Source organism: Amphibalanus amphitrite, unplaced genomic scaffold (assembly GCF_019059575.1).
Source record: "Amphibalanus amphitrite isolate SeventyFive unplaced genomic scaffold, NRLGWU_Aamphi_draft 001090F_arrow, whole genome shotgun sequence".
NCBI classification, from domain to species: domain Eukaryota; kingdom Metazoa; phylum Arthropoda; class Thecostraca; order Balanomorpha; family Balanidae; genus Amphibalanus; species Amphibalanus amphitrite.
The window spans coordinates 109160-132217 of NW_024882584.1; the positions used below are offsets into that span (position 1 = coordinate 109160).

The 23058-nt window shown below is 50.7% G+C and overlaps 1 protein-coding gene across 3 annotated transcripts in view; it reads right to left on the reverse strand.

Annotated features, from left to right (window-relative positions):
* LOC122370012 (beta-arrestin-1-like) overlaps positions 1-23058 on the reverse strand; it is a 100026-nt gene that overhangs the window by 53741 nt on the left and 23227 nt on the right. For all 3 annotated transcript variants that reach the window (XM_043345233.1, XM_043345232.1, XM_043345234.1), the window contains exons 3-4: positions 15638-15729; positions 4669-4859 (exon numbers count right to left, since the gene is read on the reverse strand). In XM_043345233.1, the coding sequence (XP_043201168.1) occupies positions 4669-4859; positions 15638-15729 (283 nt within the window). The remainder of the gene's footprint in view (positions 1-4668; positions 4860-15637; positions 15730-23058) is intronic.

A 23058-nucleotide genomic window follows, 5' to 3' on the forward strand; every position in this document is an offset into this window, starting at 1 on the left:
ATGTCTTGCCGGTAGCATGCCGGTATTTTTTGTTTTGCACAAAAAAAATTATTAGCATATGATTCAAACTTTGGACACTAAGAGGAAAATGTGGCATCTCTTGTAGGGGTAAACTGGAATCAACAATGCAGGTTTTTAGTATGCCGGTAATTTGGTGGTGTTTTTGCTTTGGGCGTGGTAGCATGCCGGTATCCCCAAAAAAAAATTGTGGGGCGGGGCGGTGCCGGTAGCAGCCTTTGGGGGAAACTTTGCAACTCTAATTGTGATGTTATTGAACCGGCCAAGCAATAAAAAAGTGCGCAAACTTGCGCCATTTGCTGCTATGCAACATTTTGCAATACGCTGTCTAGCCTTTATTAGCTCCATAGTGACGGGAGCGAACAAATCAGCCTGCATTTTAGCTTATGTTATTTCAAGTGATGACAGTAACACCAGCCAGTGTCATCTCGTGGGTCAGAAGCATTCTAATTGGCCGGAGGATGAGCTGTCACGTGACCGAAAAGGCCTCAGGCGATGCACAGTGGGCGATCTGGCCGGTCTGGTCTCGCGAAACCTCAAACACATTTTGTTTCCTAAAAAAATGAGAAGTATTGCACATGAGTTAATGGGAAATTCTGCATAAGTCACGCCCCCCTCCCGAGGCCGAGGGGGGGGGGGGGTGCTGCCCCCTTATAGGTTTTAACGTGATAGCTCACAACACGCCTCCGATAAAGAGCTGAAACTTGGCATACTTGACCTTTGATTCAAGCCGGATCTGGTTAAATCAACAGCATTTTCAGGTCACGTCAGGCCAGGTCGCTGACCTATGACGTCATAAGTGAACCTCTGCACGGTCCTCAGATGTTGCAACGTCGCAACGCCCTCGCCCCTCAGTGCCAGAGGGACGTTCACAGGGAGATGAAGATTTCAGGACGTAGTCACGTAGCATACCTCGAGGTCTCACAACTTGTATATCTCGGATTTTTTGCTAAAGTTCACATGCGGTCAGGTCGGTCACGTGATCTCACCGTTATAAGTCAATGAGGGAAATATGGAAACTGTTATTTTAGCGCCAGAAATGATCTAAAACTATCTCAAGCACATGGAATCATGGTTTCATGCGCTTCCTGCAAGGTACGGTGCTACACCTTTGCATTGCTAACCTTGCATGACGTCATTTATGACGTCACAAGGGCCATATTAGTTTTCCGTCAATACCTCCGGAACAAAGTAAGTTAGACAGTCGACCTCCTTTGACCAAGTTCGTGACCTGAGGAACTCTTACCAGACTTTGACTCGAGGTCAACGACTCAAAACCTTAACCCTCGGACTTATAAGGGGTCGAACGGACCACCCTCGTTTTTTCGCGAATAACTCGCGTAAAAAGTGGTCGATCAAGACGAAACTTTCAGTACATTCGGGTTAATCAATTTTACACCTACACTGAAAATTTCATGACCCTGACCCAAATCACCTTTGACCTGTGACCTATTTCCCGAGACCATGTTTGGCCGGAATCGCAATTCGGCGTGTCGGCTCACATTATCCGCGCGTTTGCAGTCTTTTTGTGGTTTCAAACGTTCAACCATGTGAAATGATGTTGGTTCCATGCATTATGCTGGGTGTCAAGGTCACCTGAAGGTCAGGTCAGGTCATTGACCTTTGGTGACCTCGTTTCACTTTTTCGAGTTTTACATGTTTCTAGGCTAGTTTTTGGAGCTGATTTCGAATTTAGCGACCATTTGAGCATTTAGGAAGTAGTTTTGGTGCCTTCTTATCATGTTACGAGGCTGTCAGTAGCGGTTGACACTAGAGATTGCAATCCCGGGATCGGGATCCCGGGATCCCGGCGGGATTTTAATCCCGATCCCGATCCCGAAATTCCGCCAATCCCGGGATCCCGAAAATATCAGTTTTTCACCATAAAAAAGTGCAGCCGCTGCACGAGTCTTGTTTACACTGTTAGTGTTCATGGTGCTGAGTGACATAAAGCTGAGAAACTATTTAGGTGGCACCCCGTATCGGCCGTCCACAATTGACCGTGTTGGTAGCTCCCGGGTATCACCCACAGCGGATAAGCCGCTTGAATGTGTACGACAAACGGTCCTCAACGCCAAAAAATTGCAGCATCAGTGCAGCAACATCTCAATCAGGACCACGGATCGTTCAGCGATTCTGACTTGTCCGTCCGTAGCCGGGACAAAAGAAGTCATCAAGACAGTGTTTGAGCTCGTGTCGCAGAAAGATGTCACAGATGTCACGCAAGTGACGGCAGAGCTCACTGATTCAAACGTTGAAGACGGTAGAGTGGAGCTCTCCCAGTCAGTGACTCTGCCCTCAAAGCGACTTTGGAGCAAAGCCTGAGAGACATTAGTGATGAAAGCGGAACCGGAAGGAGGTGAAGTGACCAAGCGACGTCTTGAAAACATTGTGAAATAGGGAGCTGCAAAATTTGGCGTACGCTGGTCGCCAGTTTTAAAGTAGACAGACCTACCAGCAATGGCTTAATACTGTCGCGCTAACTACGAGTAGCGTAGACGAAGAGTGAGTGAGGCGTGGATGTGCTGGAATCCGTCTAAATGACGAGATAGTAAACGCACAGGTCGGCGCACAGTTTTATTCAGGCCAATTGGCCTAATGCTAATCAAATCGAAACGTTTCTTTCGCAAATTCAATCGTGTTTATTGCAAATGACATGGTGTAAGGATGGCTTTTGGTTGCCTCTTTGTTTATGGTAAGCTAAAAGACGCAAAATATGTCTGTAGGAAATTATTCTTACGACCTTTAGTGACAAGACCGGGATCCCGGGATCCCGGGATCCCGTAATAAAAACTTTCGGGATCCCGGGATTGGCAAAACGTTCCGGGATTGCAATCTCTAGTTGACACCTACTATGAATACCCGGCAGGGCGCATACTGGTTGACCTGACCTGACCTGACCCAACCTGGCCTAAATGCATGAAGAAAATCATCTGTGATCAAAACTAGCATGAAATTCGTGATCAGCACCCCGAAAAGCCCCAAAGCAACCTCACTTTACGATGTTTTAACAGGTTCCGATTTTCCCGACTTTTGGGTAATTGACCTGGCCTGGAAGGTCAAACAATGACCTAGGACCTTAAAATTGGGTATCATCGGCTTCGTCTCATCACGGGCAGCAAGCTCGTTTTTTCTGCGAAGCTCTAGCTCCATCAGGGGCCAAACCGCAAGGGGGAATGGAAGTGCTCCGTTTTGCCACGTTTATGCAACATTTCATGCAGTTCCTGCACATTGCGAAAGCTTATAACATGGGAAACGTCATGCATTCACGTTCTTTAATGAATTTGCTACAGTTTGGTGTGTAATTCGTAGGCGTAGGTCTCCTAGATCCAAGCCTATAAGGGTTGAAAGGTTGTGAGAGGCTAGAACCCCTGAAACGCCCACTGTGCGCTGGCTTGACGATAGGGCCCGCCCGCCCTCACACGGCCCGCTCGACGATAGGACCCGTCCCGCCTTCCCTCACTCAGCCTCCGGGCGGCCCCGCCTTCTAACCGATGGCGACATTAGAAAGCTTTCAACCAAAACATAACTAGTTTTCCAGAATGATGGATTTCATTTCTTTACCTCGTCTGTGTCGCCGCCAACATCCAAAGTTGGGTGAAAGGATGCATTGCTCAAGCAAGAAGGAAGGAAAATGTGAAAGCATCGTTGCCGATAGGTTCCACCGCGCAAGGAAATACCACCTAATACCAGGCTTCAGGATATTTTATAGCCAGGACCATAATAAATTTGCACAGCTGTGAGGGGCTTAAACAGACCGCACCTACCATTCAGATGGAGCCGTCGCGACTACGGCAATACCTGGTGAGGCTGGCACCAAGGCCGGCATGTGGAAAATACCGATTCCAGGAAGCACCGGAAAGTGATTGACGTGTTGCACAGACTTGGAGACGTTGGCAAAATGCGCCATTTATTGCCAGATACACGCAAAATGGCGTTGGTGGGACTGGACCCAAACGCGAAACAACGGACACATCTGGGCGCAGTCCTTCCTTCAAAAACTTTTACATGGCAGCAGATCCAAGCAAGACTCTCCTACCTTAGTTGTTCGCTAACTTTGATTTATTGTGCACCTCTGTTTCCGCTAAAAATAAGCCCCCGGGGTCAGCAAAATCGCCTTTGCGTTTTTGAGGTATGATCATTTTGTCAAAAATGTCTAAAACAGGAAATACAAGCCTCAATAACCTCTGGTATCATCACCCCTAAACTCCAATAAAAAGTAACCAATCTTTCCCTCAAACTAGTTTGCGAATAGCTCTCAAACAGGGACATTACTTGCCGCTGCGTAATTGATGGCTTCCACCAGCACGACATGCTTTAATAATTACCATTTTCGTGTTGACTGATCTCTGGATCATCTCAGGTTCACAGGACAGGATAAGGACGATCATCCGGATGCATGGAAAGAAAGGCAATTCAGGTTATCAAAAACAATAAAAAACATATGTAGTATTGAGCAACACAAAAAATTCACAGGACAGCAAGGTAGGAATGCCAGTCAACGACAAGGAAGACTTAATCTTTGAATTGGTCAACGCGAACGGGAGTAAGAGTTGCGGTTCACATGGAAAAGATACAAGTTACCTCCATTGAGGCCTAACCAGTCTCATCAGTCTACCCACTGACCTATCCCCCATGTCTGACCCTTACCTGTAGCCGCGTGGGCGGCCGCTTGCTGTTCTCCGGCTGCGGGAAGATCTGCTCCGAGGCCAGGTATAGGTCCTTGCGGAAGGTCAGACCCAGCACATCCAGGTCCTCCCGGCCGTACCGGAACGCCGCCAATACGTGGCCGTAGACCTTGCGGTCGCGCAGGTACTCCGGGTCCACCAGCACAACGCCATCTGTGGGAGACACGGGAGAACTGGGGTGATGGCACTGAACGAGCACCCAGGGAGAATAACCGAAGGTTGAACAGGGCTAGCGAGAGCATGAGCAAATGACAATAGTCAACAACACAGTCTAGGGTAAATACAGAGCACTCGCAGCATTTATGTACTGCATGAAGCATCAAAGCAGGCTTTATATAGCTGTGTGCTGTCGACACAGTATGTTACGGAATTTAGTGAACGCTTCTCTTGGCAGCGATTCAGCGACTATTTTTTTAGCAGTGGTTTAGTGTTTCGACGGTCGTCGACGTGGCCTGAGAAATGTGATGTGGTGCGCAGGAATCGTCTGATGCAATATATACGCATTGAAATGGCTTGAGCCACGTGTCTCCAGGTCTGTGTCGGAGATTTTTCGGATTTATTTGAGAGTTGAGAGTTGAGTCAAGTTGAATTGTCAACATTTTGGTGCCGAAACTGCCCGGGAATATTTACTGAGTTGTTCTTTCCCGTCTCCAGTCTGATATCGAGTATGGCGGAGATAGAGCGCTTGAAGCGTTCGAGGAACGCCGCCCGAGGGTGGCTGAATCGTGCTGGCGAGTCCCTGAGCGCCGCGCTGACAAGCAAAGATGCAAAGCAAAGTGACGCACAGACAAGCAAAGATGTGGATCTTTTTGAACTGGAAACCATGCTTGCTCTCTTTGATAGGAGGATGTGTAACTTTGAAGCCGCGCAGGCGGCTCTTGAGTCGGAACAATCTGAGGAGGACACCCTGTCCGACCAGTCTTCAGGGTCGTTGGACCAGTTGATCATGTTGAGAGCGAGGGCCATGAAACTGCTGGCAGTCCACCAAGCAGCACCAGCTTCTGGTGCTGGGATCCGAGGTGAGACCCCCAAGCTACCGAGGTTGGACCTGCCCCGTTTCTCTGGAAAACCCCAGGATTGGCCTGCATTTTGGGAGGCGTTTTGTGTCGCAGTACATGATTCGAAGTTAGCAGATGTCACAAAGCTCACCTATCTGAGAACGTTGCTGGATGGTGAGGCGAAGAGATGCGTCGAGGGGCTCGCATTGAGTAGCGAGAGTTACAAGATAACATGTGATCTTCTGCAAGAGCGGTTTGGACGCAAGGATTTAATAATATTTTCTCATGTGCAAGCTCTCCTCAACCTTGATCCTATTCCTTTGGACAAGCTCCGTGACCTAGTAGATATCCTCCTCATCCACATCAGAAGCCTGGAAGCCCTCGGCATTACAGGAGAGTCCTATGGTGTCCTTCTAAATCCTATCATCCTTTCCCGACTACCCAATGCTGTCCGCCTGGAGTGGGCCCGTGAAGCCGAGGAGAAGGAGGCTGATCTTGATCATCTCATCGGGTTCCTGACGAGGGAGGTGGAGCGGCGAGGTCGCTCTGGTGTCTACGTGGGACTGGCTGGTGCTGGAGCATCATCTTCATCTTCACGAGCCAGTGGTGCCGGCGCTTCTTCACGGGCTGGTGGTGCCGGAGTCTCCGCTCGGGCTGGCAGTGCCGGCGGTTCTTCATCTTCGAGAGGTGGGGGCAGCCACCCTGCTGTCACTAGCCGGCGCCCGTCTGTGTACACGGAGGCGCGGGGCACCGGCCCTGGTCTACCCTCCGGGGCAGCTCTGCACTCATCTGAGCTTAAGTGCTCTTTCTGCGGTAAGGGACATGTCTCTGAGAGATGTAGAGTGTTCCAGCGTCTGAATCTCCGTCAGAGATTTCAGAAGCTTCGTGAGTTGTACGCATGCTTCTCATGCCTTGAGGTGGGCCATCGGGCCACTGATTGTGGTAGGATGTGTGATCGTTGTGGAGGTAACCATCACCCATTGTTGTGCATGGGTAAGAGTGTCGGAGTGCCATCCCGTGTAGAGGTAGGTGGTGTGGAGAGGGAGCAGACAGCTGCTCTGCCTCAGTCTGACTCTAGTCAGACTCAGAGTCTCAGTGTGGTGGCTGATGCAGCCCCGGAGGGAGGGCCCCAGGGGGGTGGAGGTGCGTCACTGTCATGTGATGGAGATAAGAAGTGTTCTGTGCTCCCTGTAGCAAGGGTGCTGGTGCAGGGTCACGGGGGGAGTCTTGTTGAGGCCAACCTTCTGTTGGATTCTGGCTCAGACACTACTTACGTGAGCAGTGCGCTTGTGCGCAAGGTGCAGCCGCGTTGGTGTGGCTCCACGGAGGTGGGGTATGCAGTGTTCGGAGGAGGAAAGGTTCCCAGAGCCACCCGTGACGTGTATGAGCTGAGTGTGAGTGGTTCACATGGTTCTGTATCTGCCCCTCAGAACCTCAGAGCTGTGGCGGTTCCAGCCATATGTGCCCCCCTCGCGCGTCCACTTCTGCCGGCCTCTGTTCTGGATCAGCTTGATGGTGTAGTCCTGGCTGACCCGCTAGAGAGTGAGAGTCTGCACATCGACATTCTGGTCGGTGTTGATCAGTTCTGGCAACTGGTAAGTGGGGAGACGCGAGTACTGCGAGAGGGTATGGTGGCTCAGAGAACTGTGTTCGGCTGGGTGCTGAGCGGTCAGGTGAGTGGCGTAGATGACCACAAGGGTGGATGTCAGCTCCTGTGTCTGGGTGACATACATGAGTCGGCGCTGCGCCGTCTGTGGTCACTGGAGGGAGTAGGTGTGACGGATGTGACCACTGGTGATGAGTCTGATGTGATGACCACGTTCGAGTCCACTGTGGAACGATCAGCTGATGGTCGTTATGTGGTGAAACTGCCATGGAAGGAGGGTGCAGTTGACCTGTTGCAGGATAACCGAGCTAGTGCTGAGAAGCGGCTGACTGGTCTGGGACGTAAGCTGGAGCGGGACCCTGACCTGCGTGCCCGTTATGATGGTGCCCTGTGTGAGATGGAGGGGGCTGGGGTGATTACAGAGGTGCCTGTGGAGGAGCTGGTAACCCAGAACCCTACATTTTACCTGCCCCACCGTCCGGTAGTCAAGGAGAGCAGCACCTCTACTAAAGTCCGCCCAGTGTTCGATGCGTCCGCTCGTGGGCCTGACGGTGTCTCTTTGAACGATTGCTTGGAGGTGGGACCCTGCCTCCTGCCTAACCTGCTGGAGGTTCTCCTGCGTTTCAGGCGTTGGCCGTTCGCAGTGACCGCTGACATCACGAAAGCCTTTCTGCAGGTCGGTCTGAGTGTCGAGGATCAAGACACCCACCGTTTCCTGTGGGACTGTGACGGTCGTGTGCGTGTGATGAAGTCACAGAGGGTCATTTTTGGTGTAAGTAGTTCTCCCTTCCTCCTAAGTGCTACGATTAGACATCATTTGTCTCTGTACCCTGATTCTCCTGCCATTCGTGAGATGCGTGAGAATTTCTATGTGGATGACCTGTTGTCGGGTGCCGACAGCGAGAGTGAGGCCTCCGCGCTGCTCTCAGAGGCTCAGCGTGTGATGAGAGATGCCCACATGATGTTGACCAAGTGTCGCTCTAACAGCCCCCTGTTGTTCGACAAGGCGCAGGGTGTGTTTGGTGAGAGTGAGCATGTGAAGGTGCTCGGTGTGATCTGGAACCCGACTGATGACCTGTTCGCATTCCAGGGCGTGTCACTGCCTGACGACATTGTTCCCACAAAACGTGTCGTTCTCAGCTTTGTCGCACGCATGTTCGATCCCCTTGGATTCATCAGCCCGTTTGTGATGACTCTGAAATCTCTCTTCCAAGAGCTGTGGCAGCTGGGGTTGCACTGGGATGACCCGCTGCCGGAGTCCTGTCGTGAGACGTTCGCCAGATGGCTGAGTGGACTGGCGGTGCTGAAGGAGCTGCGTGTGCCGCGCCGCTACTCGCCGAGCGCGTGGAGGGACGGCCACGGCGCTGAGCTTCTGGCATTCAGCGATGCATCGCCCAAAGGGTATGGAGCTACCGTTTACATCCGTGTCCCTTTGGAGGATGGGTCATTTCATGTGTCGCTGGTGATGGCAAAGAGCCGTGTGGCGCCTGTTAAGAAGCTTAGTCTTCCTAGGCTAGAGCTTCTTGGCTGCCTGATCGCGGCCCGCCTGGTCGTGTTCGTGAGGAGTGCGCTCCGTCTCTCGCACAGTACTCCGTGCATCTGTTGGACTGATTCAATGGTAGCACTGGGTTGGATCAGGGCCGATCCACGTAAGTGGAAGGAGTTTGTGGCCAACAGAGTGACTGAAATTCAGAGTCTGACGGATCCTGAACGGTGGCAGCACTGTCCGGGGGAGTGTAACCCGGCTGACCTCACCACACGCGGGGTGTCTGCTGAGGAGCTTGTGAGGTCAGAGCTGTGGCTCAGTGGGCCATCTTGGCTGTCACACTGTCACACACCTGACGTGAACCAGTCTGTCTTGGTGCAGCACGATTTGTCCGGCGTCTCTGTGAGTTCTCCCGGAGGTGACGTGTGCCCCCGTGCAGGTGACGTGTGCCCCCGTGGAGGTGACGTGTGTTCCCTTGATGGTGATGTGTACCGAGCTGGTGGTGATGTGAGCACGCCTGTGTGTTCACCAGGCGGTACCGTGCGCACGCCTGTGTGCTCGCCTGGCTGTGCTGTGTGCACGCCTGTGTGCTCGCCTGGTGGTGCTGTGTGCTCGTCCGGCGGTGCGGCGTGCTCGCCTGGCGGGGCTGTGCGCACTCCCGGCGCAGCCGTGTGCTCGCCTGGCGGTGCTGTGTGCTTGCCTGGCGGTGCTGTGTGCTCGTCCGGCGGTGCGGCGTGCTCGCCTGGCGGGGCTGTGTGCTCACCCGGCGCTGCCGTGTGCTCGCCCGGTGCTACCTTGTGCACACCGGACGGAGCTGTGTGTTCGTTTGACGAGAAGGTGTCTGATCCTATTACTGAGGAGATGGTTGAAGTAGAGTCCTTCTGTTTGGTGACTTCACAGTTTGAGGAAGTATTTCCTGTTGAACGCTGGGGTAAGATGTCCAAGGCTGTCCGTGTGGCGGGCTGGGTCCGTCGATTTATACGGAACTGCCGTGTCCCAGCTGACAGGTGCAGTCTTCCTGATCTGACGACTCTCGAGCTAGCTGACGCGAGGCTCGATCTGCTGCGACAGGAGCAGCGGAAGGCGTTTTCTGGAGAATGGAGCGCGTTGGAGAAGCGCCAGTCGCTGCCGAAGGGCTCGCGCCTGATCGGTCTCGACCCGTTTATCGCTGACGATAGACTTCTCAGAGTGAGGGGTCGGCTGGAGTTCTCTGACTTGATGTACGAGGAGAAGCACCCGATTCTGCTGCCAAAATGTCACTTGGCTGTGCTTTTGGCAAGAGAGCAGCATGTTCTTCTGAAACATGCGGGTGTCTCAACGATGATGACTTCGCTCAGAGGAGCGTATTGGATCTTGGGCTTGCGCTGCATCGCCAAGGGTGTGAAGCGCGGCTGTGTCAGCTGCCTTCGTCACGATTCTCGACCGTTCAACGAGGAGGCGGCGCCTCTGCCGGGCTGCAGAGTGACTCAGTCCCCTCCATTCACTGTGACTGGTGTTGATTTTGGTGGTCCCCTGTTCAGCGTCGATTTTCCACGGAAGAAGTTTTACGTGTGCCTGTTCACGTGTGCTGTCACGCGTGCCGTTCACCTTGAAATGACTGACGCCCTGACGCCCTGTCGTTACCGGCATTCATGCTAGCACTCAGGCGTTTTTCAGCCAGGCGCGGTCTACCAAGGATCATGTACTCTGACAACGCACCTACTTTCAGGGGAGCTGATAAGCAGCTGCAGCGTGTCTACAGTCATCTGGCGCCTGAGTGGCGCTTCATTGTACCGCATTCGCCGTGGTGGGGCGGATGGTGGGAACGGCTCATCCGTTCCGTGAAAGTGGGCCTGCGCAAGTCGCTTGGGTCACGCTGTCTGTCACGGGATGAGCTGGAGACTGTGTTGTTAGAAGTTGAGTGTTGTGTTAACTCCCGTCCATTGACGTTTGTTGGTGATGGACTGGACTCGAGCCCCCCGATCACCCCGGCGCACTTTCTGACGGGCAGAGGGACCGGGTTCTCCTCGCGGGTGGTGGAGGACCCTGCCTGTGTGAATGCGAAGGCGCTGACTGAGAGAGCTCGTGTGTGTGAGAAGCGTCTGGCTAGATTTTGGTCTGTCTGGTACAAGGAGTACGTCAGGACCCTGCCGCCTTCTGTCAGAAGGTTCAGGCCTCAAGGTAAGCTGTCCGAGGGCTCCATGGTCATGCTGCAGGAGGATAACGTGCCGCGCATGAGGTGGGTACATGGCGTCGTCACGAGACTGATCACCGGCCGAGACGGAAAGGTGAGGTCGGCAGAAGTCCGGACTCCGTCTGGTCTAAAAACCCGTCCCATCCAGAGGCTTTTTGACCTCGACCCGCTGTCCTCTGAGCCGTGAACCGCTCACATTCGTCGGCGGTGTTAGACCGCAGTGTTCGTCAGCAGTGTTAGTTTGTTTTTCTCTCGTCTGCGATTACAGGCAAGGTAGTGTTGGGCGCCGACTGTAGATGTCGCTCTGAGCAGTGAGGCGGCGTGCAGAGGACGCGCTGAGTTGACAGTTGCGTGTGGTGGCTCGCAGAGTGCAGGGTGCAAGTGGCCCTGGTGATGTGACAAGTTTGATGTCGTTTGCGTCGAGGTTGGCGTTTGTTTGTTTGAAGAGTGGTGAATCAATTTACGTTTGCGTTTGTAGACTGATGCGTTTGACTCAGATTCTCTGTCTGAATCTGTCTGAATTGAATTAAGTGATGCAGTCTTGTTCGCTGTGAACTATGGATCTGTCGTTGTAAGATCGGTTCCGTACCTGTGTGAAACGCGCCCTCTGAAGTTCGCATTTCAGGGGGGAGGATGTTACGGAATTTAGTGAACGCTTCTCTTGGCAGCGATTCAGCGACTATTTTTTTAGCAGTGGTTTAGTGTTTCGACGGTCGTCGACGTGGCCTGAGAAATGTGATGTGGTGCGCAGGAATCGTCTGATGCAATATATACGCATTGAAATGGCTTGAGCCACGTGTCTCCAGGTCTGTGTCGGAGATTTTTCGGATTTATTTGAGAGTTGAGAGTTGAGTCAAGTTGAATTGTCAACACAGTACTTGACATTTGAAGGAGAAATTAACATTGCATTATCGTAATGGTAAGCCTGGATTGAGTGCGTACAGCGTATCAACGTTCTAAGCTCTGTAGGTGTCGGTTATGATCCACTAGATCGGACTACTGCACCGGTGAAATATGATCATCACATACCCGATTTTTCATAAAATTCGGGACCATCAATATCGTTCGCAAATACCCATATTCCAGCCAAGGCAGCATTCTACTTAATCTTCCAGCATATACCATCCAAACACAGGAAAGATATGTGAGAGTCGGCTGTTAAATTATTCCAGTTCCAAAGAGCCTGCGGCGGCCATGGAGCCACGACGATATGATGATGATCGCGTTCTAAGAATCCATTAAGATTAAATAGCTGAACGGTGAGCAGTAAAGTTCAAGGTGGGCCTAAAGGTCCTTCTGCAACGACTTTACATTGCCTTTAACCAGAGCGTGTCGCATTACAAATCGATCCCATACTTTTAGTGCGTGGTTCACTCGTAAGCCGACGCAAAAAGGATTTTTGACATGTTCCATCGAAGTTGACGGATATCGTCTCTAATGAAGTCACTGATATCTCCGCCGCAACCACAGTTGACGCAGATCAAATATCATGTAGAGAAAACGTCACTAAAAACGAGATTACTTATTTGCCGTCTCCAGGCCTGCGAAGAACTGCAACAGTCTGATGCGCATATGCCGCTGACACATTTGGTCCTTTACAACCAAATAACTTTTCACTCACTAACAGCCAGCCCGATCAAAGTACGTGTATCACCGAAAGCAATGACGGTAGGCGACCAGTTTGTGATACTGTGAAGGTTCACAGTCCTCCACAGTCCACAGTTATTTACAGCCGTAGTCCACCACAACCCTCCAAAACCCACCGGGGTCCACCGATCCACTTCTGTCAGCCAAACAACCCGGAGGGTTGGCGCTATCCACCGTCCACTGGTATCCACAGAGAGTGAAACCACCAAACATCTCCCCGAACACGAAATAATACCACGAGAAGGCGAAAACGCGGAACAAATCTATCACAAAACACTGAAAGTAAACGTCCCGTCAACATCAATACAGGAGACGATATATCCATCCAGAGAAATCTCGGCAATTACAACAGAGAACCAGTTTGATCAGCATCGTCTTTGACGACTAAAAAGTAAAGGGAGAGCGAGACGAACGACCAGAGATGAGAGGTCGCGGGAGAGAGACTACCAAATCTTTTCAGCGCACCAGCAGGTAACAAATGAACAGGGAACTACACCAAAGAACGACATGGCGACCACCACTACAGGGATCGTCAGGAATGTGCAGAGAAGGCGCCCAATCAACCACTGGGCGGCACGACCCCAGAGGACGGTTTCTCTTCCAACAGCTACTGAAGCAAGCATCGATCTCCTTTTGCTATTTCTATCTGGTGTCCCATTTGCCCCACTTCGGTGACCGGTACGGTCCAATTGGCAGACACTTTCAGCCATCGATCCTTTTCAGTGTCGAGTTCACAGTTTTGGCGAGCAGTAGGTACTCGATAACAGCGGTTCGGTATAACCAGTGGCCTTACATTACATGACCCAAGCCTAACACAAAGCACTCTAATGTGACATTTTCAACCAAATCGAGAACACTTATTTTTTACAAAGGTCTTTGATGTCAACTTTCAGACTTGAAAGAGCTTTAGGGTTTATTGATGTTTTTGATAGTGAGCAAAAAAAAAAACTCAAAAGGCCGAAATGAAAAAAAAAACCAAAACACTTCGACATTTCAGTTCATCCCTCGACTATTCTTATGTCCACAGGCACAAATCTCTCTTCATTTCATCCGTAAAACATGACAGAGGTCACATTCTTAGTGTGCCGGAGCGTGCCAAGACCGCATGCCGCCCCCATGCCGCGTCCCCGACGCCAAAACATTCCACCGTTCTACAGGATGTCACTATTTTCACCATCCCAAAATCGCTCTTCTCTCATTATGGGTAATGGACATTGTTTCCACCATCCCTTCATGCTATAGACGTCGCCCCGCCATCCAACGGAAGCCATTTCATTCCACAGACGTCACTTTAACTTCACGCGACTGCAGCCAACGTCCGCGGTCGCCCACGGTGACAGGTAACGCAGGTCAGGTTCCGTTGGACGCACCACTCAAGGGTGTCGAAACCTCGGAGAAGTATCCGAAAAAAACAGCTGTATTCCAAGCAAATGGTCACGCTAAGCTACCAGCAGATGTGTTGGCAAGTTTGCGCCGATGGATCAGTTTGAGAAACCGCCTGACCATCTCCGGACAATCAGACCCAACAAACTCGCCCATAAACTGCAGCGTCGAGACAGACCGACTGCCAGACGAGATTGTGGCCGCCCGTCACGGGCGCGACAGACCGTCACGGTTCCATCGCATTACGTCACAGTCCGTGACGTGACGCGTCCAGTGGCGGTGACAGAGCGGCCTTCAGACCGCTGCTCCCCGGGGACTGACGGGCCGGGTCGGCTCAGTCGATACCCGGGCAGTGCGCGCGGCGGGTCCCGCTCGCCCGCGCCGACAGCACGCCACGGTCGACCCAGCCAAAGGGCGTGACCGCTAGCGGTCCCAAACGGTCCGCAGGCAACTTGGGCGTCACGGCTGGCACTTAATCGGCCCAATCCAGCGATATTGAAACGTATATCCCAGAAAATAAATAACAGAAGGGGGTTTTAAGGCGCGGCCGACGCGTCACTATGCCTTTCATCTCAGATGCCAAAAACAATTGGCTAGCGCGTCAGAGACGGTTGCTAAGTTGTGCATACGGCATACCGAGAACGTAATACTAGAAACAAACATAATCAGTGAGCGAATACAAACACCCGCAGCCCCGAAATAGGTCCGTCTGCATTCCTGGCAGACCAACAGACCCGCTCGACCCACTCACAGCGCCTAAGTTCATCTCGTAGACGTCATAGCCGGGCGCGACACGTCTACGCTCAGATCGTAACACTATTTGGCTTGGCCGATCCAGGCAAACACCTTCCCCGTCGAGTGGCCGTCGGCCCAAAACATCGACTTCTTCTGTGTCGACGACGGCGGCGACGGGGAGAGAGGAGAGGAGGGGAGAGAGAGGGGGTCTGGCTCGGTGCCAGGCACACAGGCCGTCCTCACACGGGTCAGGCGGGACAGGAGGTGTTGGCCCCTGGCACCACGGGCTCGGGAGAATCTGGTAGAGTGGAAGATGACTATGTAAAGGCGTCAGCCATGTGGAGGGCAGGTCCAGCTGGCGACAGGCGACAGAGGCACTGGGCCAGGTCACGGCAGATGGGTAGGTACTGATTCCGTGTGGGGTCGGCCGTTAGGACTAGGAGTCGAGGGCAGATGGAAGGAAGATGATATAGACAAGAGATACGGATCGGGGAGGCAAGACGGATGGAAAACAGGAGACAATAGTTTGGGAAACGAGTCAGGAAACGCACAACCTAGGACTGACTTGAGTGAAAGAGAGATAAGCTTTGGAGGCTGGAGCGTAAAATGTCAACGCCAAGCACAGTTTCGCCTCGACATGTGGTCCCTGCAGATGATAAAAGAAGATCGCAAAACGCAAACTTGTTCCTACTGAGCTCAGTTCCTGCTAGCTTCTAACAAAACTTTTAAAATCCAAGTTCTCTCGAAGTTGCATCCGAATGGACCACCGCCAACTGCTACTGATATCACACGGAACTTTAACTCTATGGTCTGCACTCACAGACACTCTTACTCTGCATTCAGGGCACTCTAACACTGCATCGATCGAACTCTAGGCGCTCAGACTAGGCGCTGAGTACTCACCTATTGGGTCAACGTGCGTGATGTGGTCGACAAAGTCACGTTTCCCTAAGTACACCGTGATCTTGCCATTGGGCGAACTCTTCTTAAAGACCCTGCGGAGAGAAATATAACAGGTTAATAAATAGGTGGTTGGCATTTCCAAAAATACATGAGCGCAATGCTTAATAAACCACACACGAGGTACATCCTAATTCACGACATAAATGGCCTTTAGCAGTCATCTGGGATGTTTCAAAACGTATGCTTCTCAGACGGACATCATTATTGCCTTTTTTTTACAGATGACTTCCAAACCCGTATGAAACGTACCCAGCCCTGACTCCTGTCTGAGTTATCATCCACTCTCTTGCAGCTCAGCATGCCACTCGTCCAGTCACACAGTCAGCTGTCGTCCGAGCTCAAGTGGCTGGCTGACGGCGACCAATACGCGCGGCTGTCCCATATTGGCCGTCACCGTTCCCGCGTCATCGCGTGCCATCGATCTGCCCCCCCCCCCTCCCGCGTCCCACCCCCACCGGTGGAGAGGACCCACATCCTGATCCCAGCCGTCGGCTTACGTCACCGGCCGGCGAGCGACGTCCGTCTGGTGCGCCGCGCGAATCGGTGACCAGCTGGTCTCTGGGACCACCCCGGCAGACCGTCAGAAAAGCACCACCCTGATGGTCTAGATGGACAGAAGTGGACCATCCGTACGACTGCACACCGTCGGAAAAGGACCGCCACAACGGACCATCTTGACGAAACATAATATGCCATCTCAGCTCGATTATCGTAACTTCTATCAGACAGGACAATCCTGACGTACCATCCTAACGTGCCATCCATGCAGACCATCGGGGCTGAACAGTGGACACATCCGGTCAAGGCCGTCCAGAAATCCAGCATCCCTTCGAACTATTCGGACACCCTATCCACGACAAAATCATTCCATCACCATTGCTACTCCGCACCTGCGCCAGCACCATACGTAACGCTGGTGAAAACCTCACGCCTCGACTACTGAGCCATGAGGTCTTGTCACCAGGCAGAGCGACCAGCAGTGGCAGGATGTGACATACATTAACAGGCGACAGGAGAGGGAGCGACGGCGAGATAACGCGGAAACGGAGCAGTGTAGCCAGACAGCCGCAGTTATATCTGAATGGGGATCGACTGTGGGCATTGGTCGATACTACCTGAACGAGATTAACTAGCTGTCAGATAGTGAAATACGGAGAGCAACTAACAATTAACACAAACAAGTCTGGAAAATAAATCACAAGAAATGTGTAGTGTAAGGCACAGCCTATCATTTTTGTTTGAGCAATTAACGGTTGTCGAGACGAATGCAAAGTCATTTCATACGTGACGCACATACAGAAATGACAATGAGCACGTCGAATTAAGCCGACTCTAAACAAAGCAAACAACTTGATAAAGAGGCATCCGGCTTGACTTCAAAACACGTCGGCATCATTATTTTCAGCGACACGTGAGGCTCCGTATTTATGCTGCACTGAGTGACCCATCCATTTCTAGGAAGCTGAGAGATTCAGCCGGCTTTCTTGCACGTAATTGGTCAGGTGTTTTGCAATTCACTGGTCAGGCGGGTGGATGGTCAGCTGGCACGTAACATGTTCACAAAGAACTATCGCTAGCCGTCAACAAAGTGACCGGCTTTCATTCAAAAATTCAGTTCAATGAGTGGATCACTAGAAGCCTAAGATGCATAAATTAAATAGCAACGATACAAACAAAGGTTCCAGCAGGGGCATTCCACGTCAAATCGAACAAAAATCGGCTGTTTTGCACCTTACCATCAGCGATTTCATTATAAATTTGTGAGCGAGTTCCTGTGTGGCCCCGGACATTACATTGATGTTTTTTGCACATTCTGACCACAGGTCTTCTAAATATAGGGCATCAAATTTTTACAAAATGTTGCATCTTTATATTTTTGAACGACCATAACTTTGGTTGTACTTGTTTGATTTGAATGAAATAAACCTTACTGTTTAGGTAATTTCTTAAGCATTTGTTTAGAATTGCACCTACTTAAATATATGACCTTGAAATTTGCTTAACTCTGTTCTTAAGCACAAATATTGAAATAGCAAAAAACACGTCACCTTCGATTTGGCTCATTTTCATATATTTTATTGCCTACCATATTCTTAACAACCTGTGAAAAAATTAGAGTGGGCCATTCATAAGTTTTGAAGAAAATTGTACATATGCAAACGTATGTTAGCACGCGCAGTGGAGGGGGAAGAGCGAATTTCGCCCACCCCTCCTGTTTTTCGCCAATATCTCATAAGATTAATGCGAAATTAATTATGGCTACCTGTCAAGAATTGAATTGGACATCTAATCGTGCAAGCAATAAGAAAATCGGTTCACAACTGTTCTAGTAATAGCGGTGTAAAGTGAACATCCTGTCGCCGCAGCGACGCGGCGACTCGGCAGCCGGCGCCGACCGCTACGCGCCGCCTGAATTGTAGACTGTGCCGGGACGGAACGGAACGGTTCCGTCTTTACATCGCGCTCCCTACCGCTGATTACGTTCGATTCGCGTCAACCTTTGTGAGAAGACTAAGAAATGTACAGGCAATCTTATGGTGAAAGAATTTTGAAAATCGGTTGGTAAACAATTGAAATATGAACGTGTAAACACAAAATTGTGATTGCTGCGTTTCCCGCATCGGCCGAGCCCGCCTCAGCCGGCGACATGTTACTCTTAGCAGGCCTCTAACTGCCATATTTATTATTGGATTAACTAGAAATTCCCCATACATACTTTAAAAAATGTATGTTCTTTCGTATAGTGAAGATCAAAAGACGTGAAGATATCGATGGGTGATAATGTTTTCGTTGAATTTACTTCATGATGCATTTCCACATGGCTCAAAATTCACCGCAAAATACCGTTTGCCTGAGACACTTTTACTATGGAACGTGAATGCTTGACTACGATGACTATGCATTTCCATTCTCGCAGAGTTTGGGATATCACTAATCAGCAATCATTCATTTCAGAAAGTGTACACAAGCAAGCATGTCTTGACTCTGTCTTTCAAGGTCACGCGCGGTTGCGTGATGTTGATGCATGAAAACGGCGTTTGCCGCGAAAGTTATGAATGGCCCACTCCAATTTTTTCACAGATGGTTAACAACATTGTGACGGACATAATATGTAAAAATTACCCAAATCGAAGGTGACGTGTTTTTTGCTATTTAAATTTTTCTGTTTTAATTCAAGGTCAAATGCATTTCAAGGTCAGTTCAATTTAATTTTATAATTAAAAATCAAAGTCTTATTAATTGCCTATAAGACCCTGTTAATATCATTTTGATACCAGAAAAGGAACCAGAGTTATAGCCATTTAAAAAATTGATGTGTGGCATTTTTCGCTATATTCGATGACCTATATCTCAGCGATACGTTATCAAATTTCGAAAATATTATACGTAACTCAGTTTTGAACCATGCCCAGTCTGCCTACAAATTTTCAGAAAAATCGAAGGGGATGACGGATTTCGGTGTTTGATTTGACGTGGAATGCCCCAGCAGGAAACACTAGCTAGCCTGTAAACTGCTAACAGGACCGAATGCAATGATTTAGGCCACTTGCACATTACTTCAGAACTCAGAAGTGCAGCAAAAGGAAGGCCACTTCGATAGACAAACGATTCATCAAATTGCAATTGCAATTTGTCAATTGCAGAGTTTGTCCATGGTCATGCTCGCTCATGTTCATTTATCGGACCAAAGACGTTTTGACTTTTGAGCCCTTGGTATTAAATCATACTGAGCCAAAGAGGTCAACAAAGTGCGCCATTACACACAACATGCAGTTAACAGCCGAACATGGCCGAACAATGTGCTGTGTCAACACGAACATTACCGCCTACAAACTAAAATGTCACCATTTCCGGTAACTGTGCAAAGGCGACATACAGCGAATGAAGCATTACATGGCTACTGAATAGCAGCTTTGACGCACTCTGAAGGACAGCGAACACTAAATTCCGTCCAGAATATACCGGGGACAAAGACAGCGCATCAAAACCTACGCAAGCTCGCAAACGGCTCCTGCTAAGCATAATTCTCGATTAGCTCACTATTGTCTCCACTGCAGGATGCAGCCGACATTTAGATGTAGGTGGACTGCTCTAGTAAGAATTATCTCAAGGAACTTGGAATTCACAGACAAAATAACCACGCGAGAGTGAGCACTCCCGGGACACCCAGGATAACACATCCACCAGCAAAGGAGGACAGACGAAATGGCGTCCAATATCTCGACGCAAAGTTGCCCTGACGGCGTTATTGAACAGCCTGATATTCCATGGCGCTTCGTGGAAGGTGGCGTACGGGGACGTCGTCGCCGGCAGCATATTGACTCGAGCAACAGCAGACACGGACGTTGGGGAAATGTTCTCGGAAGTCGCACCATACATGAGTACTGGGTAGGTATGTGAAGCGCTCAATCGATAACATTTCTAGTACTGACACAGCACGTCAATTGATATTGTTATATCTAGGGACCACTCCAGAAGTGTGAACAGTCACACTTTAAGACGTCAGCCAACAGTTGAAGTTGGAGTTCCTGCAAACCAGGATTGTGTTTGATCTACCAAACACACATAGCTCACCGATAACGCGATGCAATGACACGTCTCCGATAAGTCTCAACTAGTACCATAAAGTAGTTATGGAATGATACACGAGCCCCGATAGCGAGACAAACAGACCAGGTGTAAAACCTATCCATTTAAATTCCCACAGTGCTGGCAGATAGTGTTATCGATGGTGCGGATTAATGATGACGACAGTAAGCAATACGCATACAATTCAAGCAACAAGTGCATTCAATTACCAAGAGAATCCGAAAGTGGCCTGAAAGGTAAGAATCTCTGAGGACGTTTAAGTCCATGTTTCATGATTGCGACCATGGATCAAACTGCTGTAGGGGAAAAGGCAAACGGCTCGGGCTCGGGCTCATGGAGGATGAATCATGAACAGGAAGCAAATATGCAGTATGCAATGCATAGCGCAAAAACACGCATTTTTAAGCGCACCAACCCTAACCAAGAAAGCAACCAATAACAGAGTAGAAAAACTTCATGTCTCTCATTGCCCTGCCGCCCGGCTGCCACAGACGCATTTCGACTCCGCAGTCGGCCGTTCGCAGATACCGCTCTCCCACCGCCAGACGCCGCCGAGCCAGCCGCCCCCCTCCCCCCCCCCCCCGGGCGGCGCATCCGGCTTCGACCGCCCCCCCCCCCCCGGTCCCGGCCCAACACCGACGCTATCTGCCGACCGACGAGACGATGGAGGCGGGCATCCGGGCCGACTGTCGGAGGCAGACGGTCGACCGAGTGTCGCCGTCAGGTCAGACCACACGGATTCCGCCGCCGGCAGGCCAGACGACAGCGGTTCCGCTGATCAGACGCAGAGGATTCAATAGCTTTCATTTTCAGAGACGTATGAAATTTAAAGTTCAACGCAGATACAACTGAGAAATGCACACAGATCCAATGAAGGAAGACTTGACCAACGTCTAAATCAACCTACAAGTGCGTACGCCGCTGTCGCGTCTGAGCATTCACAAGCAGCATAAGCTTCCACAACAACATCGCCAGCATAAAGGGCTAAAAGGGCGGGTCCACCTTGAGCTCAACACACCTCCCATCAGGCACAACCTCAGAGCTAATCTGACGTGAGCCCGCCTCAAAGATGCACTTGTGAGCCAAGTTACATCACCGGCATCAATCTCTGGTGGCACAAGATCCGAGTAGCCGATACCACGTTCGGTGAAATAAACAACTTTCCAGTCCAGACAGGCAAGTCGATAGCCGATAGTGGCAGACCGTCGTCACGGCAGATCTAGCGCGGTCTGCAGCGACTGATCGCAATGTTTGTCTTGCTTTGGTCGGACGGAGCGACTCTGAGCAGCATCTGGATACAGGAGATCAGTGCAGAATACAAATATAGCCATTGAGAGGTGACCAACAAGTACCCGTCATTGGGTACCGAAAATCAAGTACCTACCTACCAACGAGACTGTACCAGCCACCCACTGTTAACTGCTGAGCTTAGGGGGTGGATCTTCAAGGGAACCAGCACCGTGTTACCACTGACACACCGAACACACCGTCAGAGTCGATCAGTTGTCCGTTTGCAAACGGAGGCTAGCCAGCGGGAGCGGAGAGTCACAAAAAACGCCGACATACGACACCGCCGGTAGTCCGGAGAGGGCGACACACATCACATCATTTGGTGTCGGGATGTTATGACATCCACACTACACAGTTACACAGATGCCTGGCAACTAACAGCATTGCCGACAATGCCAGCAATGGGTAGAAGGGGCATGGCGATCTTTTTGTCGCAAACAGAATGAGTAACAATATTCGAGTCATGACATTACATGGATACTCATACCTAAATCGGCAAAATGGTGAGCGATCACCAGCCTTCAGGCTTTGTTCGGTGGTTGCACAGCTCGACACAATTTTGGGGGAAAGTACCTCGATCGCTGACTTTGATCGCACACTGCGATTTCCGGCGGTCACGACAAAACAAGACAATGCGGGCTCCTTTTTTCAAACCACTGTCAATAGAGACAGGGCCGACAGTGGAAGCCAACAACAGCGCTGGAGCGTCGGTGGAGCGGAAACGTTGTTGGTTCGGATCGAGCAAAACATTGCCCGGCGGGAGAGCAGTCGAAGAAGTTTTGTGGGCTTCACAATGATTGGCCTCAAAAGAATCTTAATGCCTGCTAGATAGAGATAAGCCAGAACGTAACCATGAGCTATTAAGACATTCTGAAATAATTACGAAGTCGCGTGGCTTTGTCAAAATATTTTCAGTGAGACGTGGTCTGTCCACCCAAACGACTTCGTGACTTCGCAATAGCGAACACTTTTCATTATTTCGTGGATGATGCAAATAGCTGCCCAATAATTACATTTGAATACCCACTGTGCTAATGAAGACCTATAAGCTGCAAAGCTGAAGGCGTGGCTTAAATTTAGTCCCTCGGCACCTCACAGAGCACGGTTTAACAGCCTCATTCGGACGTGCCCATGGCCGGCAGCCGCCTTCCAGACAGCTCCTGCATTCGGGCCGCGCGTTTGGCACAGTGGCCGTTCTTAGAACCGTCATTGGCTCACTGTTTACGGTGCAGGCGCCGTGAGGTAGCACGTCTCTGGCGGTGACTAACCAGCAGAGCCGGGCCGACACCGGCCGCCGGCGCCGGGCTATCAATGGAGAGCAAACTCAGCCGGCTCCCGGGGGAGGGACTGGTTGGCTGTGTCATCAGCCCACTACCAGCGGCACACAGCGCACCATGCACGGTAGGGTTGTTAAAAAAAACCGAATTTTGGAAAAGTATATGGGCTCATGGCTCATGTGGTGCGGTATTCTTTTTTGAGAC